The sequence below is a fragment of the Corythoichthys intestinalis genome, chromosome 5 (genome assembly GCF_030265065.1).
Source record: "Corythoichthys intestinalis isolate RoL2023-P3 chromosome 5, ASM3026506v1, whole genome shotgun sequence".
NCBI classification, from domain to species: domain Eukaryota; kingdom Metazoa; phylum Chordata; class Actinopteri; order Syngnathiformes; family Syngnathidae; genus Corythoichthys; species Corythoichthys intestinalis.
This window is the reverse complement of record NC_080399.1, coordinates 60,816,817-60,836,743: the sequence shown is the minus strand read 5'-3', so window position 1 is coordinate 60,836,743 and position 19,927 is coordinate 60,816,817. Positions and strand designations below refer to the sequence as shown.

The following is a 19,927-nucleotide window of genomic DNA, read 5'->3' as shown; positions in this document are numbered from 1 at the left end:
CCACTCGGCCGACGACTGGCGGCTTGTTTGCACCCCACCCCCCACCCCCATACTCGGCTTATTATCCTCTTCGTGTGCCCGGTGTTCTGTCAAATTTTCAACATCATCAACAAATCAACATTCAAATCACCAACATCAACATTGTGTTAAAAATGGCCGCGAATAAGCGATTACAAAGTAAACACTACAAACCGTCTTTAAATAAAGAATTATTTACTTACATTTGATCATGGACTGACATGTAGAGATGTTCTCCTCAGACATATCCTGCCATGTTAGCTGCAAAACAACTGCAAGCCGCTCTCTGTTTATGTCTTCGCCGTGTAGTAAAGCATTATTTTACACCATATTCGTGGTGACCATGTGGCAGCTACGCACTCCTCCGACGTCGGCCGGATATTCCGGCAGTACTCTTCAGCTGCTTCCCCAGCAAGCTCTCCTGTCCGTAGCAGGGCAACGAGCTGTAACTTGCTCGCTGCCGGGCGGTTTGCCGATCGGCAGTGCCGATTGACAACCCCGCTGCCGTGTGACATGGTCCAAGCTAGTTTTGTGAGATTTTTCGCTTCAAAAAGCGTAAATAAGACTTTGACTTGACTTCGGCTACCTGTGACGCCCCTTGGTTTGTTTACTTTCTCCGAAGCCGGGACAGGGAAATGACAAAAACCTGACTAACTACGGTGGCATAAAATATTGTTCGGGTGGTGCGACAGTAAAGGTGAAGTCGACAGTTTTGACCAGTATGGAGTAATTTTGCCGTGTCGTACTGAATAAATGAATTTTGATTATTTCATATTCCATTTTGCAACCTAAGACTGTTATTTGTCATAACCATACCATTTATTTAGCAATTAGGGAAAAATACTTGGATTAAAAAGAATAGCCTGTAAAAATATTGGAGCAGAGTGACTGAAACAATGAGATTTTGCGGCTCTCTTTGTCGCATTTACCTCGTTCTGAATAAATTCCCCCTCAATGGAGGATCCCCTTGTAGATAGTTAATTGCTGATTAACAAGTTCGTATTTCTTCTGTATGTTAACAAGTTCGTATTTCTTCTGTATGTTAATATATTTTGTGTTAAAATAATGTGATTTAAATTTGCTAATAAAATCCAGACATTCATTTTGGAAGTTTTAAAAAAATTTCTTTAGTAAGTATTAAGAACGGGACATCCCTAGTTTATACATGGGTATAATTTAAAGATCAACATGGCACCTTCACGCGTCTGGAAATTGCAGCCAAAGATGAGCTCCACAATTCTCTGATTTCCTAGCATTTCAAACTTCAAACACGGTAGCAGAGTCTTCGAGGTGTGGCCTTAAATACATCCCCATGTGTGCAGTCATTTCACTTACATGCTGTCAGTAGCTTCCAAAGCTATGACCTCATCATCCGGACTTCCCCATAGTACTTTTTGACCTCAAAGAAAACAATATAAAATTCTCGAAGAAAGTCATTATTGTTGGCATGTGACAAAATTTAATCATTTCATAAATCCTGACGAAAAAGTAGAGGTTAAGTCTGATTTGACTTCAGAGATTGAGGGAAAAAAAGGGGTTTTGCAGAGTGTATGTAAACTTCTGGTTTCAAATGTAGGGGGAGTAATTTTCATTCCCCCTTGTTGCACAATGTACAATATGGCTACTACAACTCTCACTAACAGTAATAATTTTAAAAAATGAATTACTGTCAGTGATAATGTCAGGAATAAAAAAAACTTGTAAAGTGACATAATTCACGAGCAATTATTTGACCAGGGAGAAACCCTACAATAGAAAAATTGAAAATCCAGCAAGGTGGTTATCAAACATTTGAATCCAAGTACAACCTTAGCTGTTCAAGTACCACCAACATAAACAAAATTAAATTACAATAACACAGAAAGTCAAAGGGTTTATTTAAAAAAAAAAAAAAAATTAAAAATTAGAGCACGCCTTGTCAATCCTGGTGAGGTTTTCCAGTGGACATGGGTACGGTTGTTAAAACTTGGTTCTGGAAAACAAATGTCTGGATGCGTTGAAAGATCCAGAGAAAGATGAGGAGAACACTAACATACTGGATCCAAGCAAACTTGATGGTTTCCCAGAAGCCGGGATAATAGGTGAGGCAAACAGTCAAAGAAAAAATGAACACATGCAAATTCAAACACAATAGGCCAAACATTATCATTTTTGATTATGCATTTACTGTGCCATGAAAAAGTATTTGCTCCCTTCTAGATTTCAGATTCCAATGAAACGCCACTCTAGTTAAACGAATACTCGAAGCAGCAAAATTTGATTCAAAGCTTTTCTCTAATCCAGTTAATCGTTGCAGCACAAGTAGACGACGGATCCAAAGGCAGGCGACATTTCTATGTTTTATGGAGGCGGACAGGAGAGCAGACAGTAGAGGACAAAGAAGGTGACGTGTAACATATGAAATGCGTTTACTGTATACCCAAATCCACGGCTGATACTGTGAATTAATATTTTATTCATGCTTATAACACACAATTATTAACTGCTGTGAAACTATATTCACTTGTGAGACTGTATCCATCCATCCATGTTCTTGCGCTGCACATCTATTTCTTTGAACATATTACAATGTGTTTCTGTTGACTGCCTTATCTGATTTAACTCCCTCTTATACCACTCAGAGCTAGTTTCCAAGGTCGTAAGTCAGGATGTTTTTCTGTGGAAAATCATCCGAGTTGAGCAGTAATAACTTTCACTTATGTTTTCGTAGAAAGTATCATCTCAGAGTAAGCAATGCCCTTTCATCAAGCATGTAGACCCTTGACTTTTGTGTATTTTCGTTGTACTTCTGCGTAGAGCTGGGAATCTTTGGGCACCTAACGATTCGATTACGATTACGATTCGGAGGCTCCGATTCGATTATGAAACGATTATTGATGCACCCCCCTCCTTTTTTTTTTTTTTTTTTTTTTTTTTTTTTTAATAAATGTTTTGTACATTAGTTCCAAAATTGTTCAAAAATACTCTCAGGCTAAACCAAACTACTATTTCAGTATCAAGTTAACATATAGCAGTAAACAAATATACAAAAATAACAGTAAATAAAAAACTCCAGTCCCCATTCTGTATCAGCAGCTTTAAACTACATTCAATTAATTTAATGTTGTGAATCAACCGTTAAAGTTGTTAAAATTGCTCCCGTTATTCCATAATTTCCCTTTTGTTCTGCTTTCGACATGTGAAAGTTTTAAAACTATTTTAACAATTGATTCAAGTCAATATTTTACCGATTTAGGAGTATTTTAGATAAAAAGTTAATTAGGTTTGCTTGGAAGGTTCGCTACAACAGCCTTGCAGGGAAGTGTACTGCTTTAAGATGGCGGCCGTTTACTAACGCCCGCATCTAGCTTTTTGTAGATGTGCTGCTAACGCTACCGAATCTATATTGCATCTAGTCCTGTATAAATGATATCTACCGTAACATTATGTGAATGTCAATGGCTTTGTAGCAGCTTTTCAGCAGCAGTCAGGTATGTTGTTGTGTTTTTTTATCTCGTGGCATGAGTTGAGCTAGAGTTGAGCATTGGCATTACCCGAGGGGCCGGATAATGAGAAGCATGATGTTTAGCTACTCTCGCGCCGTTCCTCATTGACCGCGCGGCGCGCTGAGTGTGTTGTATTTCCGCTTTACTTGGCATATTTCAATAATCGGAATTTGGATGTTTGTGAATCGTTCTCGAATCTTCCACGGCCGAATCGCGAATAATCTAAGAATCGGAAATTTTGCACACCTCTACTTCTGCATGGTCACAGCACTTGTCTGGATCACGTTATTTTGTACCATTGATATATATTTTGTTCATAAAGTCTTTGAAGCAGCAATCCTTGGCTGAGTCTGATTCGTTTCTCTCATTTGAGCTATTGATTGATACTTGTCTTGGGGTTAAAAAATGAACTTCCCTGACAGGTACCACGGTCCAGGGGTCGCGTTAACCGAATATTTTCCATCGTTGACCGTTTTTTTTAAAACGGTGACGGAAAAAACTAAAGTCCGTCCGTCATTTCGACAGGTTGCAATTCACACCCCAGACCACAGGGTGGCGAGTGAGCATATTAATTAGCTACTGTCTCTCTCAATGCATGACGTCGTTGGCTATTCTGTCAGAATATTGTAGCGTCACCGGGGTCTGGCGGCGGCATCGTGACTGACACATCAACGCGAGGTTCTTATTGGTGCACCCGGTGTGCCAGCGCGTCATCCAATTGGTGGACTAGATTGCCGCCTGTGTATAGACCCCAATCACATGACGTCACAACTCCGCCCCCCTGACTGGAGCCGCCATATTGTATGTCAGCTCGTCGTGTTTACACATTACCGCTATGTACATGCCTCCTATTACGGCGTGTTTTTCTGCTCGTTAACATTAATAATCAAAATGGTGAAGGCGTGTGTGGCGGTTGGTTGCAGTAACAGAGAAGATAGACGGAGAGACTTGAAGTTCTACCATATTCTGAGAGACCCGAAGAGGAGAGCGAGATGGACTGCTGTAATTCGACAAGAAATCTGGGCACCAAACGATCACCACAGACTATGTAGTAGTCATTTTATATCTGGTAAGATGCATTTAATATATATTTAGAAGATTTTGGGCTGACAACCACAATTAAGATCATTGTGTGACGTTGGTGATTGGGGTCTATATAGTTGCCTCTTTTTCTTTGGGGGCGGAGTTGTTGTTTTGCTGGTGTTGTTGGCAGTAAGCAGAGTAAAAAGAGGGAGAAAAATACCACGACTTCCGTGTCTAATTTTTCACCACCAAGCAAGCGTTACAATATTAATTAAAAATGAATGAAAACTAAATACTATTGAATATGTCATCATTATCATTTTAAAAATCTAAGTGACGGGTAAAACTAGATTATGACTGGATTTTTATGACCCTGTCAGTCAAAATGACAGACAACGAAAATGTTTAGCGCAACCTCTGCCACGGTCTTTTTTTTTTTTTTTTTTTTTTAAATACGGATGAGACTAGACGCGCTATGGCAAGGGTCGAAGCTTCTAATTGTAACAAATCACCAAATTCCGATGTAATCCAGTTCCTACGGCTCTACAGAGAGACCCTACCTCAGAGTAGGAGCTAGAATGGTTAAAGGAACTCGCTGTTGTGGTTCCTAGTTTCTACATGTGCAAAAACAGCAAATGATGACATCTAAAAGGTTATAGGAACAGCAGATAGTTCCTACAGTGCCAAAGCACCTAATGTATCAAAAAATACGGTCTTGCTTGCCATGCTAGAAACTATGGTGTTGGGGATTAAATGGTGGACGAGGCAGGGCGTCATGAAGTGAAACGTCGTAGTTTGAGATCGTAACCTGTGGACTCCCTGTACTGTATATTCTGATTAACCACATTTAATTTCAACCTGCTGCATATTAAAAATAAACATTTTGATGAAGTGTGTTTATGAAAGGATATCTGATAACCTCCACAGGATACTGAATTTCTGCAGTAAGCTGAAAAGGAGAACCAGCAGCGCGTCCAGTAGTCCACACCGGCATGGGACAGGTAAGTATAGTTGTCACTGAAATAAAAACGTAAAGAAGTGAGTGTATCCATTTTCAATTGATAAAATGTATATGCAGTAGATGTGGGAACGTCTGGATACCCCATGATATGATACGATATGCGATACAAGGCTCACGATATGGCGATAAGACAGTTATTGGGGTCAGGAAAACATTCTACGATATTGTACAATACAAATAAGAAACGGAAAAGCAAGCTCTTTCCATACTTCTGCTGTGAATTTCAATTCCATATTTATTTTCCTGCACTTGCTCTATAAAAGTAACATTTATTGACCACCACAATTTTTTAAATTAATTTCTTTTTGTGTTTTTGAATGCTTAAGAGTTGCACCTTTGAACTAATTCATTATTTTTTCAAGCTTTTTATCTGAGTTTGTCCTACATGATAAAATGTCTGAGTGAGTGCTCGTCTGAGACTGGCGATTCTATACTTTTTGCTAGGGGTTGTACAAGCTTGGGCCAGCCAATCAGCGACAACTAAACAACGTTCAAAACACCCGAGTATCCTGTAGTTGTAGTGTATGAAAAGCTTTTCAGTTGTGTAAAGACCAACACAGTGGAGGTCCTGAACTCGGGTGTCAGACGTGGCTGCCGAACACTTGGATGAAGTGAAGAAGCTAACAGACATCATACAGCCTCACCTGCAGACAGTCCTTGCCAGGCAGATGAGGGGCTATGGGATTGACAAAGAGATCTTCCCAAAGGACTATCCTGTCAGTGAACAGGCTAGTAACATTGATGACATCCATGTGCACAACATTGGTAAGAAGTTAGGCACACCGTCAGTAGGTCTACCATTTTACAGAGGAGCCAGGATCTTAGGAATGGACAGATTCCATTATTCAGAGGTCTCAAGGCAGCAGCCCAAGCAAAAAGAGAGGTTGAACTCAACTGAAGTAAACTTATGAAGGCGGAATTTGAGAGTAGGGCAGACCAGAAACAGGAGATGGCTCAAAGAAAAGAGAGGAAGAGACTTGACATCACTGAAATCTAGAGGTGGCCCCTTTACTGACAGTGGGGAAGCGGAGAAATTCTTTATTGATGAAAGTGTAAACAACAAGGCAAAGCTGCAGAGGATGAAGTTTGAGGTTCAGTTTTCAAGAGAAAGTACGACACTTCTGCCAAAAGTCAATCCTATATTCAGAATCCAGGTGACACTCCCCAGTGGGAAGAGGAGGATGAATTTTTTCCAAGTCAATATGACTGAAAAACTATTTGTATTTGAAAAAAAAAAATTATCAAGTATTACCAACACTCCATTTTAGTGTTTTAGTATTAGCAGACTGTAAGAATAGTAGTAATAGAAAGGGCGGAACAGCCCAAAAAAATGCTGTTTTAAAAAAAAAATTTTTTTTAGGATTATTAATTAATGAATTATCCATTATCTTCAAGATACAGAGTTAGTTTGCTGTGAAAAAGTGGTGTTTATTAATTCCCAAATGAGTTGAAAGTACGTATTCAAACAGTTTATTGGCAAACAGTAAATTTATAGCTTATGCATACCATGCGGAATGTGCAGAAAATGCCACTTTTTGGGTCCTTTGTTCATCTTCAAGGGGTGGGGCGGTATTTTCAAGATAAGAGTTACTTTTGGTGTCAATGTTCTTGAACTGATAGTGTTAATCAAGTCCCAAATGGGTGTGTTGAAATGTTGAACTTGATGATTAGAAAAATGTAACGACTCTTGTAGCCCAAAGTAGCGGAATAAGATTCGCGTTTTTAAAGTAGTAGTAAAACTACTCTTAGAAGTACATTTTTCTCAAAAGGTTACTCTAGTAAATGTAACGGAGTACATGTAACGCGTTACTACCCACCTCTGCTTCCAATTGATTTTGGGTTACTGAACAGGAAGTGACCTGTAAATGGCCCCAAAACCGGGAATACTGGCTTTGAATGCTCTGGTTTCAATGCCATTGACGGCACTAGATGTCCAATCTATTTTGACTGGGAGGGTTGAATGGACATTTGTTCTTTCAACGCTTCCCGCTCAAAATGGGCTGGACAACCAACACTATCCCGCCCACCCAGCTCACCAGCTCCCGCTGCAACCCCCCAACCGACACAGCACACCGCAGGACCCCTACAGCCCACTATGCTCGGGGCAGGACAGGATCCCCACCCGAAGGGGGCGACACCCCTTTGACCCACCGGCACTCATCCGGTAACCTGCGCCAGGGGCCAAGGAGGATACCCGGCTAGAAAAGACAGAGGAAGGCAGTAGAGGCAGGAGAGCGCCGAGAAGCCACCGCGGGGCGGAACGAAAGCCCCGACCCTCTCGACCCCCGCAACCGTGATACCTTTTTAAAACAATCCAGGTAGTCCCCGGGTTATGAAGAAGTTCCGTTCCTACGCTGGCGAAGTAACTAGAATTTCAGTGTAAATTGGAATTAACCCTTAAAAACAATAACTATCCAAGAAGTCCAAAAGTATTTCATTTTGTTTAATATTAGAGGATACACTGCCCTCTGGTGGCAGTGTTGGGTGTGGCTGGACTGTCGCCTTGGCTTCTATGACTGAGTAGGAGACTAGTCTGACATGGCTATAGGACAGCTGCGCTCTCGTGTGGCCCACGTAAGGTTTTAAATTTTTTAAGCTAATATATGTTTGTGTATGCATTTGTAATTAAGCTTAGAGCCACAGTTTGTGGAATTATGAGTGAGCACTTTGCTATGAAAATTGTAAATACGTTAGCATTCGTAGCATTTAAGAAATTAGGCTAATTTAATCTACTAAATTTACATTTTGATCAGAAGAGATGGACGTTTGAACACCAATTGTTTTGTGTCAGGTGTTATATTGTTAAAATGTGTGTTGTTTTGAACATAAGTGTATAAATGTGTGCTACAGCTTTACAAATTGTCAAAAGTGAAGGAAGGAAAAAGCTTCAAAAACCACAATTGCCTTGTTTGCTGTCTGTCAAGATGAACAACTTCACCTTTAGTGAGGACAGAACACGTCAAATAAATAAAGTTAAAAATAAGATACTGTGTGGTACAATAGGTTACTGTTTAGGGCTGTCCCAAACGACTAATCTAACATTTTATTTATATATTTTTTTTACTAATTAAGCAATGACATTTTTGTTGACGCTTACTAATTCACAAAAACATTTTGGAACACTTATGTATTAAAGTACAAATAAACACGTAAATAACAATAATAAATAAAAAATAAACAATGAGGTCAATGCTGATAGCATTAACTAGTGCAAAAGAATGGAATGTAAACAGATTCAGAACACTGACTTCGCCTTTACAAACTGATTCAAAGTAATTCATAAAAAAAAATTTTTTTAAAATCTAGCATTATATTATAGTATACCACTATATATAATAGTAGTATAATAATTATAATAATTATTCATTGCCAACCAGATTTTTCATAAATGGTGTCATTTTAAAGCTATTCTTAGTGTAGAAGCTAAATTCTGAAGTATGTGGGATTAACTCCAGAAATTATTATTTATATGAGGAACATGACATGCTTTTATTTTGAAATGTTCACCGGAAGTACGTTCGCTAAACCGCTAACCACCACCTTTACACGCCGCAAAAAAAGCACTTTTCATCATTGCATGTGGTGTCAGTAATAGATTTTTTTTTTCGTTTGCAAATGTTGTTAACCAGCGATTTTTCATGTTTGAAGTGCTAAAGTAGGTAAGAAGTAAGTCTTGTCCCCATTAGCCTGAATGTAGCAATGCTAACATTTACAGTGTTTAATATAGATGTGTTTCCTTATTTTGTATGTCTGAACTTTAATTCTACAGTGTGTTGATGACCAATAAACATCTCTGAAAGGAACTGGAGTCTCATATGCCATCAACACACACGCACAAATGTATGCACGCATGCGGCGATAAAAGCAGTGAAAATTACAGCCCTCATTTTTATTTACCGTGCGATAAATGGACTCATTGCAAATCGCGACAGGCTTGGCAACTGCAATAAAACATGTAGGCAAGGCAAATTTATTTATATAGCACAATTCAACACAAGGCAATTCAAAGTGCTTTACATCACATGAAGACCATAAAAATTACATTCAAATCAACACAACGTAAAAACCAAGACAATAGATTGCATTTAATCACAGATTAAAAATAAATAAATAAAAATAAAACAAAAATAAACAAAGCAAAAACTACTACTAATAATAATCATTGAAATCAGCAATAGCGATAAGCACAAGAGGAAAAGAAGGCAGGTAGATTGAAATATATAGACAGTTATGGATATGCAGTGCTAAACAAAAGCGTTTTTAGCCCTGATTTAAAGGAGCTAACAGTTTGAGCATACTTCAGACGTTCGGGTAACTTGTTCCAGAGGTGAGGAGCATAATAACTAAATGTTGCCTCACCCTGCTTGGTTCTTGTTCTTGGAACATGCAGAAGACCCGTTCCAGACGACCTTAGGGGTCTAGATGTCTCATAGGAATCTAACAAGTCAAGCATGTATTTTGGTCCAAGGCCATTAAGTGTTTTGTAGACGAGCAGTAGTATTTTATAGTCTATCCTTTGGCTCACTGGAAGCCAGTGTAGCGATTTCAAAACCGGTGTAATGTGGTCCAGCTTCCTTGTATTTGTGAGGACTCTGGCTGCAGCATTCTGTACTAGCTGCAGCTTCCTGACTGATTTTTTATCAAGACCTGTAAATATACCGTTGCAGTAGTCCAATCTGCTGAAAATGAATGCATGCATGCATAAGTTTTTCCATGTCTTGTTGAGTCAGAAGCCCCTTAATTCTGGTAATATTTTTTAGGTGGTAATAAGCGGATTTAGTGACAGACTTTAGATGGCTATCAAATTTTAGGTCTGAGTCAATAATTACGCCAAGGTTTCTGACTTGATTTGTAGCTGTAAGTGACATTGTGCTAAGTTGGCTGCTTATCTTTGACCTTTCCTTTTTTGGCCCAAAAATGATCACCTCTGTCTTCTCCACATTTAACTGGAGAAAATTCTGGCACATCCATTCATTGATTTGATGAATGCATTTACTCAGGGAGACTAAGGGACTATAATCATGTGGGGACACAGAAATGTACAGTTGTGTGTCATCTGCATAGGCGTGATAGGAGATGTCATACTGTTCCATTATCTGAGCTAACGGAAGCATATAGATGTTAAATAAGAGCGGTCCAAGAATTGACCCTTGAGGGACTCCACACGGGAATTTGGTTCGTTCTGACTGATAGTTTCCAATTGACACAAAGAAATCCCTATCATGTAAATAGGATGTGAACCACTGAAGAATAGTGTCAGTAAGCCCTACCAACTGTTCCAATCTGCTGAGTAGTATGTTGTGATCAACCGTGTCAAATGCGGCGCTAAGATCCAATAGTAGCAGAACAGATGATTTGCCTGCATCGGTATTCCGACGAATATCATTTAGGACTTTGATAAGCACGGTCTCGGTGCTGTGTTGTGGCCGAAATCCAGACTGAAATGAGTTAAAAAGATTGTTTTGGATCATAAAAGTCTGGATCTGTTCAAACACAACCCTTTCGATAATTTTCCCCAGGAATGTCAGATTTGATATTGGCCTGTAATTACTAATGGTTGAGGCATCCAGATTGGGTTTTTTTAGGAGAGGTTTTATTACTGCAGTTTTTAAAGTCTGAGGAAACTCTCCTGTTTGGAGGGAAGTATTTATAATCTGAAGTATGTCTGGGGCTATGCAATGAAAAACAGTTTTGAAAAAGTTTGAAGGAAGGATGTCAAGGCAGCATGTTGTGGGCTTTAATTTCGACACAATTTCTGTTAACGTGACATAGTCCAAGAGGCTAAACTGTCTAAGATTGACGTGGGGGACATTTTGGGAGGCATTTAGTGTAACATTTGTTAATCCGGAGTTGCACACAGTCTGTCTAATCTTTAGTACTTTGTGTGTAAAGAATGCTGCGAAATTATTACAGGACACCTCAGATGCCAATTCCTGAGGTATTGATGCTTGTGGGTTTGTCAGTTTGTCAACAACAGAAAATAGTGTGCGAGTATTGTTGGTGTTTCTACTAAGGATCTCTGAAAAATATGATTGTCTAGCATTTTTCAGTTCCTGGTTGTATTTGCGAAGACTCTCTTTGTAGATATCATAAAAAACTAGGAGTTTGTATTTTCGCCATCTGCGTTCTGCTCGTCTACAAACTTGCTTTTGTTTTATAGCTAGTATGGCATTTCTCCAGGGCGACCTCTTCTTTCTTGACAAAGTTTTTGTCTTAATCGGGGCAATAGTGTCCATTACAGTCATCACACTGGAACTGAAACTATTTACAAGTTCTTCCACTGGAGCTATTGTAGGGGTTAATGATGAGGCATAGGCCTGTGTGAATAACGCACATGTGTTATCACTTATGTAACGCTTCCTAATCACCTCTGTTTCCCTTTTCAGAGGATGGACAGGGGTGGTCATTTTAAACATAATGCAGTAGTGATCAGACAGAGCAACATCGTTCACTGTGACCTCAGAGATGTTAAGACCTTTGGATATTATTAAGTCCAGTATGTGCCCTCTGTTATGTGATGGAACTGTGACATGCTGAGATAAACCAAATGTATCCAAAGTATTTAAAAGCTCTCTAGCACATCCTTCTTCAGGATTATCAACATGAATGTTAAAGTCACCCACTAAAACAACACAATTAAAGTCCATGCAGACGGAAGACAGTATTTTGGTAAACTCATCAAAAAACATTGTGTTATACTTCGGTGGTCTGTAAATTGTTACCAAGGCAGCTCTGCAAGGGCTTTTTAGCTGAATGACAATATACTCAAAGGAATCAAACTGACCACATGAAATATTCGTGCACTGAAAACTGTCCCTGATCAGACTGGCAACCCCACCTCCTTTCTTATGGGTTCTTGGCGCACTAAAGAAATTGAAGTTTGTGGGGGTTGCCTCAATCAGAACTGTCGAACTCTTATCTTGATCTAACCAAGTTTCTGTTAGGAACAACATGTCAAGGTTATGTTTGCTGATAAAATCATTAATTAAGAAAGATTTGCCAGCTAAAGATCTAATATTTAGCAGAGCCAATTGGAGATGCCAGACTGGATTCACTGGTGAGTTTTGGGAATGACATACTATGCTTAACAGGTTGGCAGAGTTGATTGAACGTTTTTTATTTCTCACCAGTCTAGCCCTTTTTTTGTTGTTTATCACCACTGGGATTGTTGAGCATACATACTGTACTCCATAAGGCCCCGGCTTTTGCTGGGACAGAACAGTCTTTGTAATGTTGTCACAGCCTGGACCCGGTGCACATCATATTAGTGTCGCAAACATGGCTTCCTCCATAGAAGGATAATACCGTGTAGTTCCAGAGTTGTAGTGCTTTGGCTTTGCCCCGAGAGAATTCCAGGGGAGGCTGGTTGGTTTGTTGCCATCTTCCCCTGGCACCTGTCGGGTGTGGCAGGTACAGGGTGGAAGCGAAGACATGAACTTGAGGAGATCAAGAGACTGGTTAACCTTGCTATCTAGATCCATGGAGTCCCAATCAGGTTGACTCATTATTCCATCCAAACTAAGTCGTCGGCGGGGTGGCTTCCAGGACTGTGGGGATTTAGGCCTTGATGAGGCCTTAGCCTGACTGAGTCGGCGGAGTGGTGGCGTCTTGGAGTGTAAGGATTTGGTGCTGGATGGGGCCTTATCCTGGAGTCGGCGGCGTTGTGGCGTCTTGGAGTGTGAGGATTTGGGGTTGGATGGGGCCTTATCCTGGAGTCGGCGGCGTGGTGGCGTCTTGGAGTGTGAGGATTTGGGGCTGGATGGGGCCTCGACAGCAGAGGATTGCACGGTCGGGTCGTTCTCCTCCTGTTGAGCTGATGGAGCCACTTCTTGAGTCTCGTCTGAAGGGGGTCGATCACCTGCTACCAGGGTCTCCTCCCGTTGAGGCAGTGGAGCCTCAGCAGAGGAGGGTTGGTCACAGCCTGGCAGGGCTGGCTTAGTCACTTCCCCTTCAGCGACTATCGGCTCCATTTTTGGAGGAGAGATTGATCCTGCGTGCACACTGTCTGATTCAGCACTCATCCCAGCCACCATGTTTATCCGATGTTTTGGGACAGCTTGCCTCCTTTCCTCGAGATAAGCAGACTGTCTGTACCTCAAGAGATAAAACATGCTGCTGCTTAGTAGTATGTAGTCAGTTAGTTAGATGGACTTAAGATCTGTCTCCTGTCGTCTTCCAAAATTACAACTGGGTGAGGGCGCTTTAGGTGTTCATTCACGGCTGACGTGCAGCAAGCTTGGCATTGAAGAGACAGGACACAACAGTGTACCCTCCTTTGTTTCGTTGAAATAAGTCAACGTTTTGGCCACTCTGGTGCACTTTTTTGGCTTTGTGCTGCTTTCCCCTCGTCGACGCATTTACATCATCGATGACGTCAACTATGTCAACTAGTCGGGACAGCTCTAGTACTGTTTACGCAGATTAAAAAAAACTTGACTTTTTTTAAAGTCACGTAAAAGTGTCTCGTCTGCCAACTCTCAGCATAAATGGTAAGTACAGTAAACTATTTGTCATTTAATTTTGTTAATTATTAGGTGTAATTGATCTAAATGGTTGATCTCTACATCAACTATGCACAGCTGGTATTTCATTATACGACAGTATATGTGCGGTACGCTTTTCTTTGTTGTACTTGGACTTGTTAGAAGTCACGCCAGCGTTATTTTCTGTTAGTTTTGAGCGTTGCTTTCACTTTGGGAAGCGGGGGTGAACACCAGTTAACATTTCAAAAAGGCAGAGAAACGGTAAACGGGGTGGGCTCGGCGATGCCTTCCCCTGTTAGCTCGCTATTAGCCCGCTAGCTTCTTGAGCAGCATTAGTTTTTACTGCTGGACCGGTGCCACTAAAAGCTGCCGTTTTCTTTGTTGAATTGCCCAAGATTGTGACCTAATTTCCCTTGGTACTATTGTGCAGCCATTGAGGTACAGTGGTATGAACACGTATCTGAACCTTTTGGAATTTCTCACATTCCTGCTTAAAATCGCCATCAAATGTGATCTGATCTTTGTCAAAATCACACAGATGAAAATACAGTGTCTGCTTTAACTAAAACCAGCCAAACATTTATAGGTTTTCATATTTTAATGAGGATCGTATGCAAACAATGGCAGAAGGGGGAAAAATAAGTGAACCATCCAATTTAATATTTTGTGCCCCACTCCCCTTTGGCAAAAATAAATTCAATTAGACGCTTCCTGTAGCTGCAGATCAGTCTGGCACATCGATCAGGACTAATCTTGGCCCATTCTCCTCTACAAAACTTGGGATGTCTGGAATGAATAGCAGTCAAGTCTGGACTTTGACTTTCCCCCACGCATTTCCCCCCCACGCATGATGTTGAGTGTTTCTCCCAAAAAATTCAACTTTGGTTTCATCAGTCTACAACATATTTTCCCGAAACTTCTGTGGAGTGTCCAAGTGCCTTTTTGCTAACATTAAACGAGCAACAATGTTTTTTTAGGCAGAGGTGGCTTCCTCCGAGGAGTCCTCCCACGAACACAATTCTTGGCCAAATTTAACATATAGTTGATGTGTGCACGGGGATATTGGACTGTGCCAGTGATTTCTGTAAGTCTTTAGTCGGCCACTCCTTGGGAGATAAGCAACAGTTCCAAATTATCTCCATTTGTAGACAACTTCTCTGACTATCGATGGATGAACATCCAGACTTTTAGAGATTGTTTTGTATCCTTTCCCAGCTTTATATAAATCAACAATCCTTGATCACAGGTCTTCAGACAGCTCTTTTGACTGAGCCATGATGTACATCAGTCAATGCTTCTCATCAAGACATTTCTTGCCAAGTGTGTTTTATAGTGGGCAGGGCAGCTTTAAACCACTCATCAGTGATTGGGCACACACCTGACTTAAAATGTTTGGTAAAATTTGGTTTCAATTGCTCTTTAAGTCTCCTTAGGCAGAAGGTTCATTTACTTATTTTTCCCACTTCTGTCATTGTTTGCATGCTCTCCTCATTAAAATATGAAAACCTATAAATGTTTGGGTGGTTTTAGTTAAAGTAGACACTGTATTTTCATCTGTGTGATTTTGACAAAGAACAGATCACATTTGATGGTGATTTTTTGCAGAAATGTGAGAAATTCCAAAAGGTTCAGATACTTTTTCATACCACTCTACGTTTTTGTAAGAAAATATGTTCCTGTTGATTTACTTTAAAGCATTATTGTACGTTCTTTGTCATTACTGTATTTAATACTGTAGTGTGTTCATAGCTTGACGGGGACAAATTAATAAATGCCCATTGTAAGGAGAACTATGGTGATATCAAGAGTTACCAGGGAGAGGTAACATCTTTCTTATTTTTTTACTATATTAATATAAACGTATAATACATGTTTTTGGATAGTTATTTTGAGGGGGTAATTAGGGGTACTGAAAGGGTTGATTCCGACTTACGTGGAAATTTGGGTTACATCGTCAGCGTAGGTATGGAACTCATTCATAACCCGGGGACTACCGTACCTGTATTGACACACACCTAATGGCCATTGGTATTCTTGCCCAACATTGTACATTTCTGTGTCCCCACATGATTATAGTCCCTTAGTCTCCCTGAGTAAATGCATTCATCAAATCAATGAATGGATGTGCCAGAATTTTCTCCAGTTAAATGTGGAGAAGACAGAGGTGATCATTTTTGGGCCAAAAAAGGAAAGGTCAAAGATAAGCAGGCAACTTAGCTCAATGTCACTTACAGCTACAAATCAAGTCAGAAACCTTGGCGTAATTATTGACTCAGACCTAAAATTTGATAGCCATCTAAAGTCCGTCACTAAATCCGCTTATTACCACCTAAAAAATATAACCAGAATTAAGGGGCTTCTGACTCAACAAGACATGGAAAAAGTTATGCATGCATTCATTTTCAGCAGATTGGACTATTGCAACGGTATATTTACAGGTCTTGATAAAAAAATCAGTCAGGAAGCTGCAGCTAGTACAGAATGCTGCAACCAGAGTCCTCACAAATACAAGGAAGCTGGACCACATAGCACCGGTTTTGAAATCGCTACACTGGCTTCCAGTGAGTCAAAGGATAGACTATAAAATACTACTGCTCGTCTACAAAACACTTAATGGTCTTGGACCAAAAAACATGCTTGATTTGTTAGATTCCTATGAGACATCTAGACCCCTAAGGTCGTCTGGAACCGGTCTTCTGCATGTTCCAAGAACAAGAACCAAGCAGGGTGAGGCAGCATTTAGTTATTATGCTCCTCACCTCTGGAACAAGTTACCTGAACGTCTGAAGTATGCTCAAACTGTTAGCTCTTTTAAATTAGGGCTAAAAACCCGTTTGTGTTTAGCACTGCATATCCATAACTGTATATATATATTTTAATCTACCTCTTGTGCTTATCTCCATTGCTGGTTTCAATTATTATTAGTAGTAGTAGTTTTTGTTTTATTTTTATTTATTTATTTTTATTCTATTTGTTATTAAATGCGATTTTTATGTATAATTTTATTTCCGATTTTGATTGTCTTGGTTTTTACGTTGTATTGATTTCAATGTGATTTTTATGATCTTCATGTGATGTAAAGCACTTTGAATTGCCTTGTGTTGAATTGTGCTATATAAATAAATTTGCCTTGCCTTGCCTTGCCTTGCCAACAGTTTTGTGCTCAGTACATAGTGTATTGTGACTATGCAGAGTGAATAATATGTCTATGATGAGGTTTTAAGGACATTCTGTTTCTATATTATAAATGATGTTGCTGTAATTTCAGCAATATTTGTTTACTTAACTTGTGTAAATCCACAATTATACCTTATTAGAGCGTTTCAACTCCATTTTGTTAGATTTTCAATCAGCATTGGTATTAACCTGCATTAACTTTGAGCAAATATGAGAGCATTTTATTAACTTACAGTTTCGTTCGCGGTAGCGCCTCACTATGTTGTCAAGGTCATAAGCACTTGCAAAAGGACTGGTGCCGTCAATCACAGAAACCTTGAATAAAAAGAGAGACAACGTTTGACATTTCCATATTAATGCAACAATGACAGGGTTCTTGCACCGTTTTAAAAGTCAAATTCAATGCTTTTTAAGACATTTTTAAGACCTTAAAACTAATTTTATCTCATTGTAGCAGGCGTTTTTTCTCCTCTCATGTGCAAGTCGATGGCTTTGACACCTATGGTCCCTAACGCAAAAGTTTTTTTTTTGCAGACTTTGCACTCAGGGTGGGAACCTCTGGATACATCACGAAACAATTTGCAATACAAGGCTCACGATATGGTGATACAAAATTATTGATACACCTTTCTACAAAATAACTAATAAACAGAAAAACAAGCTCTTTTCATCTTTCTGCTGTGAATTGGAGTTTATCACTAGTAGACATCCAATCCGTTTGAAGTGGGAAATCTTCATTCGCTGCCATCCATCCTACTGTCCGCCGAGGCTGAACAAAGTAAACAAAGTGAAAGTTAAAAAAATCCTATCTCATTGTGTAAAGTCAGCCACGCGATGCGTTCAGGTACACCACGCAAACACATTCGCTACATTAGAACCCAATTCGTTACATTATTACAGGTATTATTATTATGACTATTATTATTTTATTGTTCTTTTTTTTTATTCATAATTGATTTCTTTTGCTCTGTGTAATTGCTATTTGCAATAGTACCAGCAGAATTTATCAAGGATTGAGTGTATGTTTCCAGGCTGTAGCACGAATTAACGGAATTATAATGTATCCTTACGGGGAAATCCTGCTCGACATATGACCGTTTCAACTTACAAACAAGGTACTGGAACGAATGAACTTTGTATGTAAAGGTACCACTGTATTCCGAATGGGGTGTGTACAATCATGAAGCATTTCTGCTCCACTTAGGTTTTTAATCCGAATAGAAGTTTCTATGTAAATATAGCCAATGATGTGTTTTGTTTTAAACAAAGAAACTGGTGTGTCAGGCTAGGTGGGATTTTGAACAAAATACAATTTACATTTACTAATACTTACATTGTATATATTGAAGAGTCCACGGTGAAGCAGGGGTACTCTCTGTTGCAGCCTTAGGTCTCCACTGATAAACACCTTAGCTCCAGGTACAGAGGAGGAGTGTTGCACATAGGCCAGGCTCTGCATCACTACTCTTGACTTTGTCTAACAAAATCAGACACATATTGCATACTGTATATAAAATATACTTAAGCATTTTTGCATCATGCCACTACACTCGTATAAATTAATTATTCGAGAAAAATACATACAAAGAGCTGGTAGCTGAAAGTCAGCAGCAGTTGTACACTGTAAACATTTTCCTCATCTTTCAGGGGTAACTGCATTTGGAAAATTAGCCGGTCCAACTTTCCATCATTGTTTTGGTCTTCTTCCCGCGCCTAAAAATGCATGACAATGGTCGCGATATTGTACATTTGCAGAGGCTAAGGAAAATATTGTCGTACAGAGACAGCAGGGATTCGCAGGCTTTTTCCAAGCATGTTATTCAGATGGGGAAAGGTGCTCCACGCCACATAATCCCCGTTGGTGCCTGTTGCAGCCACCAGCAGGGTCTCATACTGGAATCTAACTACCGCTTGTTCTTCATACGTGTTCCTTTTAATCCAGAACCCTATGATATGGTAACACCCAAAAAGATTGGTATTATCCCACTTGATTTTTGAATTAACGTCAAAATTGCAATACCTTGGCTCCGGTAAACCACCAACAGCGGCGAGATGTAAGTCAGGCACAAAGTCACAACGAGAAACAAAGTGGCACTCGTGCAAACACCCGTTTTGTACCGAATCAAAGCGGGATGCGAGTAAACTTCATAAAAAGCCATAACTAGCGATATTTTAACGTTGGCCGACTTCCGTCTCAAATGCCCATGTTGTGTTTCCAGCAGAAAGCTAAAGGCTAGCGTCTTGTTGATTCAAACTAATGCTGATCCGGAGAACCAGATTATCGTTTACTAATGCCACCCAAACATAATTCGGTTTTAAATCGACTTCAGCGAAAAGTATATTTTGATACAGTGCTCATTCTATTATTCGCGCCATGTGTATTGCTTCGTTGGCTTGTTATTGTTGTCAAGTAGCACCGTCCCCCTGTCAGTCAATGACGTCAGCTCTCAACTCGATGGATGGATGGACAGACAGGCAGACAAAAAAAAAAAAAAAAAAAAAGACAGACAGGCAGACTTAATTACCGTAATTTTTAGACTATAAGGCACACCAGACAATAAGCAGCAGTTGTCCTCACTGTATGGATTATGGAATATTATCATAGGCGGAGTTTGACTTTTGGGGCAGGTGGGGCACAACATGTTGATGACCCCGAAACGCAGTGTCAGCAATTAATTTAACTTACCAGAATATTTATAATAATAAGGTGAAAATGAGCG

General features: G+C 39.8%; 1 protein-coding gene across 1 annotated transcript; it reads right to left on the bottom strand.

Moving 5' to 3' along the window:
• Positions 1-181: 181 nt before the first annotated feature.
• Positions 182-19,657, bottom strand: tmem231 (transmembrane protein 231). Its single transcript, XM_057837716.1, has 7 exons — positions 19,228-19,657; positions 18,987-19,153; positions 18,792-18,920; positions 18,541-18,684; positions 17,441-17,522; positions 5,438-5,543; positions 182-2,099 (listed from the first exon to the last, which is right to left on the bottom strand). Exons 1-7 carry the CDS (start codon positions 19,364-19,366, stop codon positions 1,937-1,939), a joined length of 930 nt encoding a protein of 309 aa, XP_057693699.1. The 5' UTR covers positions 19,367-19,657; the 3' UTR covers positions 182-1,936.
• Between the last annotated feature and the right edge of the window lie 270 nt (positions 19,658-19,927).

What these genes read in the sequence shown, in the direction of transcription:
- tmem231 (XM_057837716.1), bottom strand. Translation starts at nt 19,366, where the DNA reads ATGGCTTTTTATGAAGTTTACTCGCATCCCGCTTTGATTCGGTACAAA. An exon ending in GGTGGTTTACCGGAGCCAAG is followed by an intron (nt 19,154 to 19,227) that starts GTATTGCAATTT and finishes ACCATATCATAG; the next exon opens with GGTTCTGGATTAAAAGGAAC. An exon ending in GACTCTTCAATATATACAAT is followed by an intron (nt 17,523 to 18,540) that starts GTAAGTATTAGT and finishes TTTTTATTCAAG; the next exon opens with GTTTCTGTGATTGACGGCAC.